Source organism: Spea bombifrons, chromosome 8, assembly GCF_027358695.1.
Source record: "Spea bombifrons isolate aSpeBom1 chromosome 8, aSpeBom1.2.pri, whole genome shotgun sequence".
Lineage (NCBI taxonomy): Eukaryota > Metazoa > Chordata > Amphibia > Anura > Pelobatidae > Spea > Spea bombifrons.
Genome location: NC_071094.1, coordinates 26,176,296 through 26,193,106, shown reverse-complemented (window position 1 = coordinate 26,193,106; position 16,811 = coordinate 26,176,296). Strand labels below are relative to the sequence as shown.

Below are 16,811 nucleotides of genomic sequence, written 5' to 3'. Positions count from 1 at the left end.
AGGAATTTGTATTTATTGGAAAAAGACCTAGAGTGCTGGTAACTATCCATAGACTGTGTGTATGTGTATATATATATATATATATATATATATATATATATATATATATATATATATATATATATATACACACACAAGCATAAAGGCATAGGACTTGCCATCTTTGTCCCTAAACAGCCTCCCAGTGGTATCTTTGTCCCCAAACAGGCTCCCTGTGGCATCTTTGCCCTCCAAACAGCCTGCCTGTGCCATACATTCACCACACTTACACATCCATGCTATTTATTCATTCACTCATTCACAGATACTCATTTATTCTATGTTTTCAATGCAGAATTATCTGTGCGTTTTGCACCGTCATTGCTCATTCATTCTATGAGGTTAAGTCCAGCTTGAATGGCTTACTGTGTTTTTTTTTTACACTGTTATGGCCAATTAAGGTTTAGTCAGGTCATTGAATCCATGACCACTGATTTTAATTTTTGGACAATTTAATGGAAAGCTTTGTCAAGCTAGAACATTAGCACATTTGTCACATATTATTATCCTCTGTAGGTTCCGAACTACGACCCACTGGTTTCATGAGAAGCGCTGTGAGTACCATCAGTGTGCCATATACTTCATGGGAAAACTATTCGGACGTTTGTCTAGATTTGCTGTCAAGCAGAATTAGAATAGTACAGACTTTATTATTATATACGGTATATACATAATTCTATAATAATTGCTGTAATATTACGGTGTATCTCTGTCTATTAAGAAATGACTTTTTCAGGTAGTTTGGGGGGTTATGTTTAGAGGGGGTCACAAGAACACTAATGGCCCAATGCCTAAAATCAAGCTTGTGGCAGCAGCATAACTGGAAGCGGCAACCTTTGTATATACAGTATGTCCATTATGGATTCAATAAAGCCGCAGTGTTCATTTTTGTAGGTGTTTTGCCTAAAGAACGTGACAAGAAAAAACAACGTATACATTGTACGTGCCATATTTTATTGTGTGATTTTGCACTCCTTCGCACTCATTTGACTGCTGCCACAATTAAACACATATACACACAATGGAAGTTGATGCACTTTTGCAGCGGTCATTTTGCTCACAAACACTATCATCATAACCACCATTCTTGGTCGGAGTTGGAAGCTCACGGGAGGGCCCTGTTTTATTTGTACATATGTATATGTTAACACTATATTTATATTGTACAGTGCTGCGGACTATGTTGGTGCTTAATAATCATAATAATAGTGATGTTCCACTAGCAACAGTTTGATATTACAAAACGTATACAGAAGAATTGGCTGGGATGCCTCCACAAAACCCTCATAAAAGTCCTATGCATATGCAATGCACATAACAAAAGCAGATGTGGCCTCATTCGCCCAATTGCTCCTGCGTTGCTTAGTGACGTCAAGGGTTGCAGCAGTACCCCCACCTTCGCAGCGATACCCAATCCAAAATTTTCCACAGGTCAGTGACTAGCCAATGAGAGCCTAGTAGCGGCTGAAGGGGGAGGAAGCGCCAATTCAATGCGTCTCACCTCTCCCCTCCCTCCCTTGACAAGATGGCGGCTGCTGCTTTGTTTCTGGTTGTCCGCTGTGTAATGGATCTGTGATCCGAGGAGGCGGAGGGAGGAGAGGACAGGCCGGGAAGGGACAGAACCCCGAGAGCTGAAGGAGGCTACCGGATAGCGAACAGTGAATTATCTCACGTTTGCTGTCTCGAATTAGCATATCACCGGGGTAGAGGCCTTTTTACCGCCTGTAGTGATTCTCACGTCTCTCCTCTTTTCTTTGCCGATCCTGACCCTCCTCCTTCCTAAAGGCTCTCGGGAAATGGCCGGGCGCCGGTGAGGAAGGCCTGTCGGCGGGTTGGGACCTGGTTGAGAGATGACAGCGGAGCCCATGAGGTAGGCCGCAGAGCTTTGTATCTGCTTCAGGCGGGAGAATTCACGGTGACGGATACAATTATTATGTTTAGATCAAAACTGTCGTTTATTATTTCTATAGGAAAAATACCATGGGGTGTAAAGCACCGTTAATACGTCTGCTAGTGTTTTCGGTTGACTACATTCAGGCACAGTGCTATCACAGACACTTCATGATTAGTGTATGTGTCTGCTGCACGATTTTCCCTTTTTTGTGGTATCTTATAGAAATCAGTTGGGCTTAATAAATATGTAGTGATGTAATCGTTGCTATATATATATATGTGTGTGTATATATATATATATATATATAAATATATGTACATGTGTGTATATATATAATGGGGTGCAAGAAACAGCATGATGTAATATGGGTGACCAGTGCTCACATACCTAAACACATGTTCACAACTTTGGTTTGTTGTCCTTTCTGCTCCCTTTCCCAGTGATGAGGTTCATCCACAGTATTATGTCACTGACTTTAAAAAAGAAATGCTTATTGGGTATTAGTAAAGCAGCATTTTTAGTATCCGGGTTGTTGCTGGATGAAATAATCTACTAACGCAAGATGATGTATAAAATCGTTGCTGCTGCTTTGGTAAATCGTTTGAATTACAATAAAGTCGAAAAGAATTGTAACTTGCAGAAACCTGTACAACATCATCATCATGATGCTGCCGGTTACAGCCTAAAATATATACGGATCTGCCACTTAGGGTTTTGCGTTGTTCATTGATGTCTTGCTATAGTTCTCGGTATACATGAAAATGAATCAAAATTGTAAAATACTCTCGTTGGAACACCTTTTTTTTTTTTTTCTCCGCTAATAAATTTGGCATGCAGCAGATCTTTTCTTTTGGTTATGGAGTGTTATAGTGTTTTCTGGACAAGCAATCTTAATTGGTCTTGTCTGTCTTTATTCTGTTAAAAATAATAATAATAATAATAATCTCTTGCATCCGCCCATTCCTCACCCAAGAATCCACAACAACTCTGGTTCATTCCCTTATTTCCCGTCTTGACTACTGCAACGCTCTTCTGGAGTATCAATTCTCCTCAGCAGTCTGTCATAAATGCTGCTGCTAGGCTTATCTTCCTTGCACGCCGCTCGCTCCTCTTCTGCTTCCCTATTTTTATCACGTTAAGAATTACATTTAAAAATCCTTGTGCTAACATGTAACGCTGCTCCTCCGTAACGCTGCTCCTCCGTAACGCTGCTCCTCCGTAACGCTGCTCCTCCGTACATTTCTGCCCTCATAAACAAACACTCCCTAATCGATCCTTACGTTCTTCTAATGGGCTAAGGCTCTGCTCCTCACTTATCACCTCTTCCTTTTCCCGTCTATAAGATCTAACTTGTGCTGCCCCATATCTCTGGAACCTACTTCCACCGAGCCTTCATCTTTCACCCTCCCTCCAAACGTTCAAGAAACTTCTCAAAACCCACTTCTTCAGAGAAGAAGCTGCTAGAACTTCCCTGTCACTGAAACAACCCCACACTACCTCTCACCTTTCTCTCTGCCTTATGTTTGCGCTCATCCCATTCCTTCAAGATGGTGAGATTGCGAGCCAAGCCTCTGCACCTAATGTATCGGTTTGTCTTAGTCTGTCAGTTCTAGTCTTGCTGTATCCCTTTAAAATATGTATTGTAAGAAGTGCTGCATAAGTTGTTGGCGCTATATAGATAAGAGAACCCTTGGCAGATATAATTAAAATGAGACCTTGCTGGGTCTTTGCGTCACTATGCATGAAGAGGGGGCAACCAGAGTAGGCTTCTTTTGCAAATAGGACTCTGTCCTTCTCTAATGCATAGTTTCAGTCATTGAAGTTCGTTACCGTACCCGTTGGGTTATACGTTGTGGTGCCCTTCATAGTGAAGTACTTGCATTAAATTCCCAACCCCAGTTAACTCATGTTATTGAATAAATGTAGTATTTGTAATGTGTACCTGCCTGCCTCACCATTGGGTTGAAAGGAAAAAATCCTCCCTGGCAGTTGCTGTGTTTAGTATTTATTCACTAAAAGGGAGGGTTGTTTCAGCTTCTTGACTTTAATTTACATTATAAAGTGCCCTCGCTCCTAGGTTTCTCAGGCCCGAATGGCTGAACTGGCTCTGTATGATGCATAATTTGATATTTGACAAATCTTACTGATTTTATATAGTTTTTATATACTTTACATAGGACCAGACAAGCTTTTCTGCAGCAGAAGCTCACTGGCTTGGACCATCATTACATAAAGTGAACTCAGGGAGTTGGAACCAGAACTCCCATACAAACTCTCCCACCCTGGGGTGTTGTAACAGAACTCTTCCTTTAGTGAATAGACCTCTCTGTGTCTCTAGCAACGTGTATTTCCATAGACGGGTATAAGTACAATTCTTAGGACAGTGAGTTAGATTTTGCAAACTGGTTTGCTTATCAAGGAAGCACCGGTATTAATACACCTTCGCTAGATTTATATAGTGTGTATGCTTGTGTGTCACTTAACTTCTGTTGAGGCTGCCCGATAAACATGAGATACTTAAGAAAAACTTCATTCTGGTTACTTGGTCGGAGAGGTTTTTAGAAAGCCTGGATTATATTGCTGCTCCTCGCATGTTGCTGGGCATCGCTTACTAGATTGTCAGATGTGGGACGTGTGAAAATTGTCACAAAGAGGAGAGATGGGGGGAAAAAACATTGTAACAGGGAACTGACAACTATGGAATTTTGATTTAAAGCCTCAATATTGTCTGGAACAAAATCTTTGGCATTACTGTTGCTAATCATGAAAATAATGCCAGCCCCTCTGTGCTGTAGTGGGGGCTTCTGTGAGAAATTCTCTAATCGCCCCCCTCTTTTTTTAACGCCAGTGGCATGAACAGATCTTAATGGATACAATCCTGAGTGAGAATGATTGTTATAGGAGACGTGTTTAAAATATCTGGTTGACTTGGTTGCAGATTAAAAGTATGTGAAGGTAAAATTGTCCTCAATGCGGGGGTTGACAAATTTGGTTAGGATTTAGGAGCTAGCCAAAAAAATTTAGGAGCCAAGCGCCCCTCCCCCAACGATACTGTTTAACACGCATATTAACATATTTACACCAATGCTCATTTACCTATTCATACCCACAGTAAGATGCCTACGTATGCATATTCACTAACGCGCAGTAACATTTACACTTCTAGCTTTGTTGGCCGCTGTCAGCTCCTCTCTCACATTCCTCACTTTGCTTGCGTCTGAGCGCCGGATCAGACCCAGGGGTGGGGGGCGGCAGCCGTGCCGGAGCTGGGGGATCCAAGGCCAAACTCTACTTGCCAAGAAGTGAGTTCTTGTTACCATGGTGACCTGGCGCTTGCGTTTTGTCAAGCTATGTGCTATCATTTCAGCATTGCATAAAATTGTTCAATTATTTCACTACATTTTTTATTTTTTACTTCTAACAATGCGCTTAATGACATTTAATTTAGCGGCGCTGTTTTCATATCATAGAAATGGACCTGGTCCCAGAATCTCTGGTATGCCACAGGTAGCGTCTGTGGCAGTCAAAGATGAATATATATGTATCTTTATAAACACTAACATCCTTAGAGACCATTGGTGTCAACAATATTCCCGTGTTTACTCTAAAAGTGAAGTTTGTTTAGATTGTGTGAAAATGTATATCTACTTTGTCCATGGGCTAATATATACATTATATGGGCAAAAGTTTTGGGACACCTGACCATTACACCAACAGGGACTTTGATGACATTACATTCTAAACACATAGATTTACAATTCCCCTCTTCTGAGACGGCTTTCCATGAGATTTTGGAGTGTTTCTGTGAGAGTTTTCACCCATTCATCCAGTAGTGAGGTCAGGCACTGATGTTGGATGAGAACATCGAAAACTCTGTTCCAGTTCATCCCAAAGGTGTTCGATGGGGTTGAGGTCAGGGCTTTGTGCAGCTGGTCACGTTCTTTCACCCCAAACTCACCCAGACGTGTCTCTATGGAGCTTGCTTTGTGCGCTGGGGCAGTCATGCTGGAATAGCAAAGGGTCTTTCCCCAAACTGTTTTCACAAAGCTGGAAGCATAGCATTGCTCAGAATCTCTTGGTACGGAACCTAGCAACACATTTTGGTAAACGTTAATCTTGTATAGCACATCTTGACATTGGCAGCAAGGGCTTAAGTTGGGTTTGTATGAAACGTAGTTAATATATTTTATGTTGAAGTGTTCTGGTAAATAACGTGAAATGACATACTAAAATAGTCAATATTTGAGATGAGCTGGCATGGAAAAATCTAAATATTTTGGGGGCCTAATGTACAATTTCCATTGTTTTTTTTTTTTATGTCAAGGAAATATTTTAAACAAAACAAAGGAAGACTTCTGTGCACACCCTATGAATACCATTCAAAAACCTCTATCTAAGGCATAAGTATTGTGGATTCCTTCACACTAAACGCCATATATTGCTCAGCCTGCTGCTTAGTCAAAGTACCCCAGGTTTGGCGAGTCCTGTAATTATTTTGGCTATATTGCATACCAAGGAGCTCAATCAGTGGGACTGCTTTGTATTTTAACCTAAACGAGACTCTCAAGCAATTTATTTTTATATAGCTAGAGGTATTGGTAGCAGGTAGAGGAAGGTGGCTCTGCCACGCTTACATCTCTGGTCGGACCTCGCCTACAGTATTGCGTGCAGTCCTGGATCGCCCGGTCTCCAGAAGTATATTGATATTTTTGAGACTGTTCAGAGGAGGGCTACGGAAATGCTGAATGGTTTGCAGGAAAGACTAAGGGATCTCAATATCTATAGCTTGGAAGGAAAAAAGAGAGGGTTTGTAATAAAATTTATATTATTAACCCCTTAATGACAAAGCCCGTACATGTACGGGCTCAAAATGCTTTTTCAATGGGTTTAGGGACCGCCCATTGTCCTTAAGGGGTTAAAGGAATTTATCGATGTACAGGAGACAAGCTTGTTTGAAAGGAAAAATGTTGGTACCAATGGCCGGTCTGAAACTAGAGGCTCAGCTGTAATGTAAGGACATTCTTTCATTACAGAGTATGGTACATGGTACGGTAATACAGTGACAGATTTCAAACATGCGCGAGACGTTAAGCTATCCTGACTATTGGAAAGGACCAAATGCTGGTTGGGGTTTCAGTGCTTAATCAGGAAAAATAGGCAGACTAGACGTGCCAATGGTTCTTATGCGCCATCAAATTCTTTTTTTAGTAATATATTTGTTAATATAATTTGTATTTTGTTTTAGTAATACATGTTTTTTCTTTATAGTGAAAGCAAGTTAAATACTTTGGTACAAAAACTCCATGAGTTTCTGGCTCACTCCTCAGAAGAGGACACAACTTCCCCTACAAGACAGACTGTGAGCAAAAGTGGAGGTAGGCTTAACACAAGCATCCGAAGTTCAGCCGTTTGTGCTATAGGATAAATCAGCCTTTCTCCTTAAGATCTCCTAAGTTGGGCATATTTTTTCAAGTGTTTGTATGTGAAACACAAATTGACAAATGTACTAGCAGAACTAGAAGCACAATGGGCTGTATTTATTAAAAATACAATTTTGAGGGCACTCATGTTCCTGCTGAGTGTCATTTTATCCTTGACAGTCTCCCTTTATACCACAGCGTCTGCATCAATAGAAATTTGCAGATGTGGACAATGGCATTGATTCGTGTGTACATATAAGAACACAATGATAATGTTGAATCTTGCTATGCATGATCTTGCTTCCTTTATCTGTTCCATTGAGATCTTACTACGGTGATGTCTGTATTACAGCTAAATCAAATTCTGCACATAGACTGCATCCATCAGAGACCAACATGGAAGAGGTACTGTTTTGCATTTAAACATATTTAACTTTTAATATACAGTATTCTCTTATTGACGATCCTTTTAAAAGTAATCTTTTCACTTTCTTCCCACAGGGGAGTAGTTCTTTTGAAAAGTCCAAGTCCTTGGGATCATCCCGCTCCAAAAGGTAAATCAATAAAAAAAAAAAAAATCAGCCCAAGGGTGGCTGTTAATAAATTGTGTACATGAAAGTGTACCTGTGCTTGCTGTACATAGTGTTACATATTTCATTCCAGTGTCCTCTGTTTTTAATCCAATTTCCTTTATTTTGTGTTTTAAGTGTACTAAAAAGTAACCTGATATTTTTTAATGTCATCTGCTGCTACACCGATGTGCACGCACAATTCCAGAGAGGCTTCTCCCCAAAAGAATTGTCAAATCCCTAAATCTTGTGATGGGATTGTTACTTGGTAGCATTGCTGATGAATACATTCTAGTGACACTAGCCTGACAAAGGTTAAGTGGCAATATTTTACTAACAATTATTCTTAGTTTGGTGCAGCTATGCCATTCTTTAGACTTTTTCTTTCCCCCTATTGGTGTGATTGAAAAATTGGTTATGCTGAGCCTTGAAATTATTGATTTAGACCTTTTTGATACAAAAGCCTGCTGTCACCTTTTACACTGTAAGCTTCAAAGCAGAGTGACTTTGCTTGTATGTGTCGTTCTAAGTACGTTATCACCCACGCACTAGGTAAAACTGCATTAGTTTTTGGGCTCTCGATGTAAAAAGTAATATTGACTTTTATGTATGCCTTTCCCCAACAGAAAACCCATCTTTGTGACAAAATATGTAGAATCGGATGAAGAGCAGGTACCAGAAGAGATTCCACGTGTAGAAACGCCCACAAAGAATTCAGACCATGAGGTTGATATGGAAAGTTTGCCCATAGGTAATTCTCAGTTTATTTTCTGTCCATATGTTTTTCACCCACTGATTTATAGTTTTGGATATGTATTGTATTCACCTTTGGTAGCCATTATGCAGGATTTTGGTGCTCGTTTATTCTTAATGTGATCCAATATTTGAGGGGGGTAAAAATATCTTACCTGGGAAACACCGCAGATTAGAGTGTGATTTTCTTGACTAGGTACTGTGGTGGTACAACCAGAGCCTGTTCTGAATGAAGATAAAGATGACTTCAAAGGACCAGAATTTCGCAACAGAACTAAAGTTAAATCAGATGTAGCCATACCTAAGAAACGTACAGGTAAATCTAATGTAAAAGCGTTGCCTTTTTAACAGCAATATTTACAATTTATTTTTGACACTTAAAGGCATAGTATTGCGGGGTCTGGGAGAAGTTGGGAATCTGATTACCCTTTTAAATGATGTGTTGAGTTAACGGCATGTGGTGTTCTGTTTTTCTAGAGGAAGGACTGCATGGGATAGTCAGCTGCACAGCGTGTGGGCAACAAGTAAATCATTTCCAGAAGGATTCCATTTATAGACATCCTGCCCTGAAAGTACTCATTTGTAAGGTACGATACAAAATATATATACAAATACTGCCGTTAATCCGCCATAAGTATACTAATGAGTGTGTTTTGCAGCGGTGTCATCTCTGCATGAGCTTTGCTTGGGCAAGTCTGCAAGCCTTTGACTTATGAGAGCTGTGCTCTTAGTTTCCTCTAACACAGAATTGGTTATAGATGAGAATATCCTACAGTTTTAAAACTCTTTGCGTTCTGATGCTAGACCGAGGCTTGTGTACGATAAACGGACAGTATACAGTCCCATGCAGCCGCACTAATGAAAAGCGCATGATACTTCAAAATCTATTCTATAATTTCTGGAGGGAAAAGATATTTACCTTTAGGAGAAGTCTTCATCCGAGTGAAGACTGATGAGAAGATCTTGCAAATGCTTTCTGAATATCCACCAGTGGGGTATTTACCTTCAGAGCCACCACCAACTGCCCCCTCCGCGCCGCCTCCTTACAGCTGAGCACCGTGGTATGATATCCTGGCACTCCACCTTTTAAGGGTGTGCGGCGCGGGGTGGAAATGGCCTACGTAGGCTCTGCCAACATAACACAGTCCCATAGTATTAATAGATCTGTTGGGGAGACCAGTTATCTGCCAGTTTAGTAGGATGTGATGGACCACTAAAGGAAACATTTTCTCCACCGATTCATGAAAACCCCAATTAAGACTTTATTTAAACCCAATTTAATGACTGTTTTGCTTTCCCTGCAGACTTGCTATAAATATTATATGAGTGATGACATTAACAAGGATGCTGATGGGATGGATGAACAGTGCAGGTGAGTGCTTATCAGCATTTAGGCCGTGTGATAGACTGTGTTGTAACCGACAAATAATGATGAGAATGCATTTATTTCCCTGTCACCAACAAACTTGATAATCAAGAGACTGAAAACATGCACAAGTAGTTAAGATACATTCTTTCAGTGGTATAGATGTAAGAAAAATGACATCCTACTTTAATGTGAGCGTTTGTCAGGCCTGTGTAAAATATACGTGATCTGATGTAGATCACATGTATAGACAAACACAATGTGCTTAAGCTAATAAAACACATTGATAACTGTTCATGTCTTTATTAAATATACTCAATAAACATTCACAGTGCTGGTGGGGAAAAAGTAAGAACCCTTGGATTTCATAACGGGTTAAACCAAGAGTGGGGACCATCTTCGGTTGGATCCGACCAATATTTTATGGAATATGTATGCACCAGCATATTGTATGGGGGAGGGTGGAAGCTTAAAAACAGTATTTCCTATATACTTTAAAGGTTTACTGCAATTATGCTCTTAGTTTTAAGAAATTTAAAGAAACATTTTCCCACTACAGTTCTTTAAGCTCAGCTGTATTCCTAGGATGTTTGGTGCGGATGCCTCTCGAGGTAATTCCTCAGCACTTCTAATGGGTTAACATCAGGGATCTGACTGGGACACTCCAAAAAGGAGGATTTTCTTTTTGAAGCCATTCTCTAGTAGATTTACTTTGATGTTTAGGGTCATTTTTCCTTCTGCATTACACTTCTTCTACTGAGCTTCAGCCGGCAGACATCCATCCTGACATTATCCTGTACTATCCTTGATAAACCCGGATTCATTGTCCCCTCAATGATGTAAGCAGCTCTAAATCACGATGCTCCCTCAACCATACTTCAGCTCCTCACACCTCCAATCCTGTTTCATTGATTGAGGTCCAAGTTTGGTAACTCCTGACTCCAGATAGTTTTTGGTGAAGTCATTAGCCTAGAGGCTCACATACTTTTTCCAACCCACACTGAATGTTTGAATGATGTATTCAATATGGATTAGAACAATATAATTATTTAAAGCAGACTGTTCATTATTATAAGATCATATCATATTTTAAGATACATTTATTATATATATATATAATATTGGTAACTCCAAAGTGTTCACATTTTCTTGCCACAGTTTTTATATCATGTCTGCATAAAAATGCCTGTCTGTTGATATTTTTAGTTGTGATCAGATTGGTTGTTTATGGGGGTGGTATTATAGCTCTCTAATTAATCTTGTGTTAATGTATTTTTTTTTTCCTCTTGTTTATCCAGATGGTGTGCTGAAGGTGGAAACTTGATTTGCTGCGACTACTGCCACAATGCTTTCTGCAAGAAATGCATTCTTCGCAATCTTGGGAGAAAGGAACTATCTAATATAATGGATGAGAACAGCAAGTGGGAGTGTTACATTTGTCAATCAGAACCTTTACTGGATTTGGTTACGGCATGCAACAGTGTGTTTGAAAACCTAGAGCAATTGTTACAGCAACATAAGAAGAAAATGAAAGTGGATCCCGACAAAAGCAATCAGACTGATTCAGACAAACGAAACTCAAGCTGCAACGGACGGGACAAAAAGGTGCTCACTGCATTTTCCGGGGCTGTAACCTATTCTTACAAAGCGCTGAAGGTGCCAAAAGAGATGCTGAAAAAAGCGAAAAAGCTAATTGAGACAACCACAAACCTGAATGCAAGCTTTGTAAATTTTTTGAAGCAGGACGTTGAAAATTCTGACATTAGCAGGAAAGTCAAGTTAAGACAGCTGAAAGCATTCAAGTCTGTTTTGAGTGACCTGAAGAAGGCTCATTTAGCTTTGGAGGAAACTTTGGCTGAGGAGATTCATTTAGTCACTGAGCAAGACTCAAAGAAAAGCAAATGCAGTACCAATGAGAATAAGCAACCAAAAGAGAGAATATTAAGTGACGAAAAACATAAAGAAAACAAACTGTCACCCACTTCACGTGAAAAAGGCAAAAGTATAGATCACAGAGAATTTGAGGAGAATGGTGGCACAGAATTGGCTAACAGCGCAGAAGAAAGTCTGGAACAGAATGGAGAGCAGACTGTGCCTATGGATGGAATTCAATGTGTGGACAACGATGAAACAAAAGAGGAATTGGATATTAGTATGGAATCGGAAGAAGCCGATACGCAAGCAGAGAATGAGCACAGAGATGACGGAGAAGAAAGCGAGACTCAACGTGTAGACAGAGATGCGGATGGCGGAAGTGACTTTGAAAATAAAAAATCTAAATCACAGAAAAAGACAGAGAAACAAACTGTCAGCTCAAAGCCAAAGGAAAGCACAAATGGAAGCAAGACTGACAAGATGGATAAAGTTAAAAATGTAGGGTCCTCTAGTCCTGAATCAGAGAAAGAGACTAAAGAAAATTCCAGGGGTGGGAGCCAGGGTGTTAAATCTAAGTCACGTACGCCTCAGAAAAAGTCTAAGGCTTCTGATAAATTTCAACCCAATGCCCCTGAAGCTCTTGACCTTGACATTGTGTCGGTCCCTTCTGCAGTCCCAGAAGATATTTTTGATAGTTTGGATTCTGCATTGGAATCACAAAATATTTTAAAAGATTCTGAAACTGGTATTGGGCCAGTAATACCAAAAAGCAGGAAGGGTGGTAAAGAAACAAAGATGTCGGTCAAGAAGGAATTGGTTGTGAAGCTAACACCAGTCTCGCTCTCCAGTTCCCCTTCGAGGGCAGATGGTAGTAACTCAAAGAAATCTTCAAAGAAGGGAAGTGATTCTGAAAATGACAACCATGGCAATGTTTCTTGTAAGGAAGGTGATGAGCACTCTTCTCATAGCGAGCCAGAAGATTCCAAACTCCGACGCTCTCCTCGTGTTAAAACAACACCTAGGAGACGCCCTGCTGATGAAAATCGTATTGCGTCTAATACAGAAGAGGAGAGCAATGACACAGACAAAGAAAAACCGTCAAAGCGTAAGCAGAAGTATAAAGGAAAAGGTAGCTCTTCAGATGACGGTCCCAAATCAAAAAGTTCTGGAACCAAACAAACTGCAAAACTTGAAGTAAAAAGTGCCTCCGATTCTGACGAAATGCCAGAGGTCCTCAAAAAGGCGGCTTTGATGAGTAATAGCTCTTCTGAACCTGAAAGCGGTAACGAGGAAAAGGTTTGTAATAAAGCCGAACCTAAGGAAGAGTCCCTGGAGAATTCTGGGAAAAGGAAAAGGAAGAGCTCAAGTTCTGGTTCTGACACAAGAAAAAAGACCACTAGAAATTCAACGGCGGCAACAAAAAAATTACGTGGGAATCATTCTGACTCCTCAAACTATGACTCGGAGCTGGAAAAGGAAATAAAAAGCCTAAGTAAAATCTCTTCGGCCAAAAAAGGGATAAGCAAGAAAACTAAGAAGGGAGAAGAGAGCGCAGAGTCCTCCGAAGACAAGAACAGTAAAAAGTCTCCAAAGGTCAGGAGATCCACTCGTGAAAAAGGTGAATCTTCAAAGAAGAAAACAGTCTCTTCCTCGTCTGATTTATCTGAAGACGACCAGGATAACCCAAGTCAAATTTCAGAAGATGGTAGCGCTGATGAGCAAAAGATTGTACCCCTGGTGGAAAATGAAATATTATCTACAGCTGGATTTTGTCAGTCCTCGGGTATGTTTATTTTTGCACGTCGGTGGAATATGTTTACATAAGGGATGTATTGCAGGTAACTTTCACCAAATTGTTTGGCCTCAAATGGTTCGCACAGCATTCCCTTTCAAATGTTGTGCAGGTCGTGGTGTTTTCAGGGTTGTTTGTGGAAAAGGATTCTGGTGAAATCGAACGGTATATTTGGAATGAACTTGGATTTACTGCACCAGAATCGCTTTCTACATCAATGTCTGAATTCATTTAGCCGTTTAGTACGAGACCGAAAAGGCTTATTGCTTTCCATAATGTTGTGCTGGAACTTTAATATAAACATTGTTAAGCTAACTGTATATGACGTTATGCGAAAGCATCATTAATTCATTGAATGCAACAGAAAATGAGAGCCTTGTTAGATAAAATAAGTGGGAATTAAAGCAAAGACTAAAGCCGTATAACGAAAAATGTGAAACCTGAAATACATAACAAATTTAGTGTTGGTGTAATGGCGTATGGATAAAATATAGCACAGCTATGATTGGTCTCTATTGAAGTACCTCTTTTTGGGAGTTACATACTTTATATTTACACTTCTGCTAGTAGTCGAAGGTAATAAAAGGTCAACATGCTTTGTAACCATCTTTCTTTCAAATCGCAGGCGATGAAGCAGATACAAAAGCTGGTGTGGCGGAGGATGAGGAGGAGGAGGATGATGACGACGATCCCGAGAATAGGTATGATTCCAACCATACGGACTTAAAAAAGATTATAACACACCCTAAGCGTGGGCCCAAAGCCAAGCAACGGAAGAGCAAGCAGGTTGTACAAACCCGGACTTCCTGCCTTGTAAAGACTCGATTCCAGGCTGCTCGCAAGTTTGAACGAGTGGCTGCCAATCTGAGGCCAAAAAACAGAAAACCAATGAAATAAAACTATATAAAGTGTTTACACACCTTGCATAGGGTGTGTTATAAATACACAGCGTTATAAGTCTGTTCCTTCGTGTTCTGTTCAGGAAGCCTGAACCATTGTTGATTTTAAAGAATTAAATGTCATGTTTAAACACCTTGTGGTGTGGGGTCTCTTCACTTTTGATTTCCATTATCTTTTTTTTTTGCCTCTAAACATCTTAATGGCAACTCTTTAATTCCATGAAAGATTCACATGGAGCATAGCAGGCTTTTTATGATTCTAAGCTCTGAATATATCATTTCTTTTGGTCTACACTGGACAGAATTGTCTGCTGTGTTTGCAGCTGTTTGATGCTTCGGCCGTGTTGAGCACACGCTGTTGCGCTCTGATGTCCCCCGTTTTGACTTGGCTTTACCCTGTCTGATAAACTACTTTATCTTGCCAAGAAGTACTTTAATGACGTAAATATTTTTTAAGCGTCTGCAGTTTGTTGCAACATTTTCTCATTGGACATGAATACCCCCTTCCTTAAAGTAAAGACTTCCATTAAGTGAGACTTTTCCAGCTCAGGTGGTTAAAACATATATATATTTTTTTAAAAGGCCGTATTATCTAAAAGTGAGAAGACCCTTGTATAAATAAAGTACAAACACATTTGATGATTCTCTACGTAGGAGCATTACAATTTTCAGAATGCCAAAGCGGTCGTGATGTCTGATTTCAACACTTGATTTCTCTGGACATCTTGTATTTAAATGGATAAAGCATTATATACAGAACACAGCAGCGGTTTAATGGTTTTTGAGATTAAAAACACGTATGTCAATATACTAAAACTGCTGTGAGGCTGCTTTGGGAGTGGCGAGTAGGTATTTCAATTTTGGATACTGAAATACATCTCACAGTATGGTTCATGAGCAACTTATAAGAATACACATCAGCAACTGTATTGTTCTTTGTTGTAGCAAAAGTCCTTATAAATAACAGTCTTCGCACGATCATTCAATACGAGCCATTCCCATTTTTAGGTAATACTGTCAGACTGCTATGCTTCCATGTGTTTCTTGTCCTAATAAATAAGATAATGGAACGGGGTGAAGACAGATCCGGATTTTAACTTTCAACTCCATTTTTTGAGGGCAGTAGGGGGATTATAACCATCCATGGCAACAAAATTTGAGTTAATTGACCTATTCAATGAAGTCAGTTTTTGTGGCTTTACGTTGGGGAACACTGAATATGAAACAAAATCACACAAGTATTGCTATTGGTCTATTGGATTAATTTGAGAGTTGGTTCGAAGCGAATCAGTCGAGGCTCAATGCAAATGCTGTCCGTTTTGAACAAATAGAGGGTCCAAAAGTTTAGGATTCCTGATTTTTCTGTGAGTTGCTATACAGTACCTATTAAAAGGTTTTAGCTCCGTTTTAATGGAAGTTTTTTTTTTTTGTATTATAAATACAATGAGAAGTCATGAAATTGAGGTCAATTCTGTCATCTACGCAAAATAAATACGTAGTTTGCTGCTTTATTTTTTTTGCATCTTTATAAATTAAAAAATATATTTATTCCGATTTGTGAACTTTTTGATGAATACATTTACCCCTGTGTGTGTGTGTCGGATGGGTGTTAAAAGCAATTCGTTGCTTATGTGTCTGACAGCCACAGGGTTAAAGTTCTAGCACAGGGGCGTCCAACCTGCGGCCCACCAGCTGCTGCAGGACTACATCTCCCATACTCCTCAGCCAGCTCCTTAGCTGAAAGAGCATTGTGGGAGATGTGGTCCTGCAGCAGCTGAAGGGCCGCAGGTTGGACACCCCTGTATCATGTTTCATCTGAGTCTGCTGCTAACTCCTGAAGAAATCTCCATAAATGACGTATAAAGAAGTTTATTTCTGAACGCAGAGATGAATATTTAATATTTTTTTTATCACTTACTAAGGTTTTTGTCTGTCATGTTAGCAAATGTAATACCTGTTTTTTTATCCGTTACTCACACAAAGGAAATGCTGGTTCTGTCATTTCCCTGTTTTTTTCCTTTTGCTTTTAATGACTCTTTATGAAAACACAGCACTGTTGGTTTTTCCCTGTCTACTGCCATGGAAGGTTAGTCTGGCGGGGTATTTAAAATGATTAAAATGCTTAACGCCGTGAGGTACAGCAGAGTCTTACATGTGATCTATACCATGGCTGTATGTGAAGATCATTTCATTTCTAACTTAGG

General features: G+C 39.8%; 1 protein-coding gene across 1 annotated transcript in view; it reads left to right on the top strand.

Annotated features, from left to right (window-relative positions):
• Nucleotides 1-1,621: 1,621 nt before the first annotated feature.
• The window catches only part of ATRX (ATRX chromatin remodeler), a 56,121-nt gene continuing 40,931 nt past the window's right edge, over nucleotides 1,622-16,811 (top strand). The window contains exons 1-10 of the mRNA XM_053473439.1: nucleotides 1,622-1,909; nucleotides 7,202-7,308; nucleotides 7,706-7,758; nucleotides 7,855-7,907; nucleotides 8,549-8,673; nucleotides 8,872-8,991; nucleotides 9,153-9,262; nucleotides 9,980-10,047; nucleotides 11,340-13,699; nucleotides 14,334-14,409. Coding sequence (XP_053329414.1) covers nucleotides 1,890-1,909; nucleotides 7,202-7,308; nucleotides 7,706-7,758; nucleotides 7,855-7,907; nucleotides 8,549-8,673; nucleotides 8,872-8,991; nucleotides 9,153-9,262; nucleotides 9,980-10,047; nucleotides 11,340-13,699; nucleotides 14,334-14,409 — 3,092 coding nt within the window. The 5' untranslated portion in view covers nucleotides 1,622-1,889. The remainder of the gene's footprint in view (nucleotides 1,910-7,201; nucleotides 7,309-7,705; nucleotides 7,759-7,854; nucleotides 7,908-8,548; nucleotides 8,674-8,871; nucleotides 8,992-9,152; nucleotides 9,263-9,979; nucleotides 10,048-11,339; nucleotides 13,700-14,333; nucleotides 14,410-16,811) is intronic.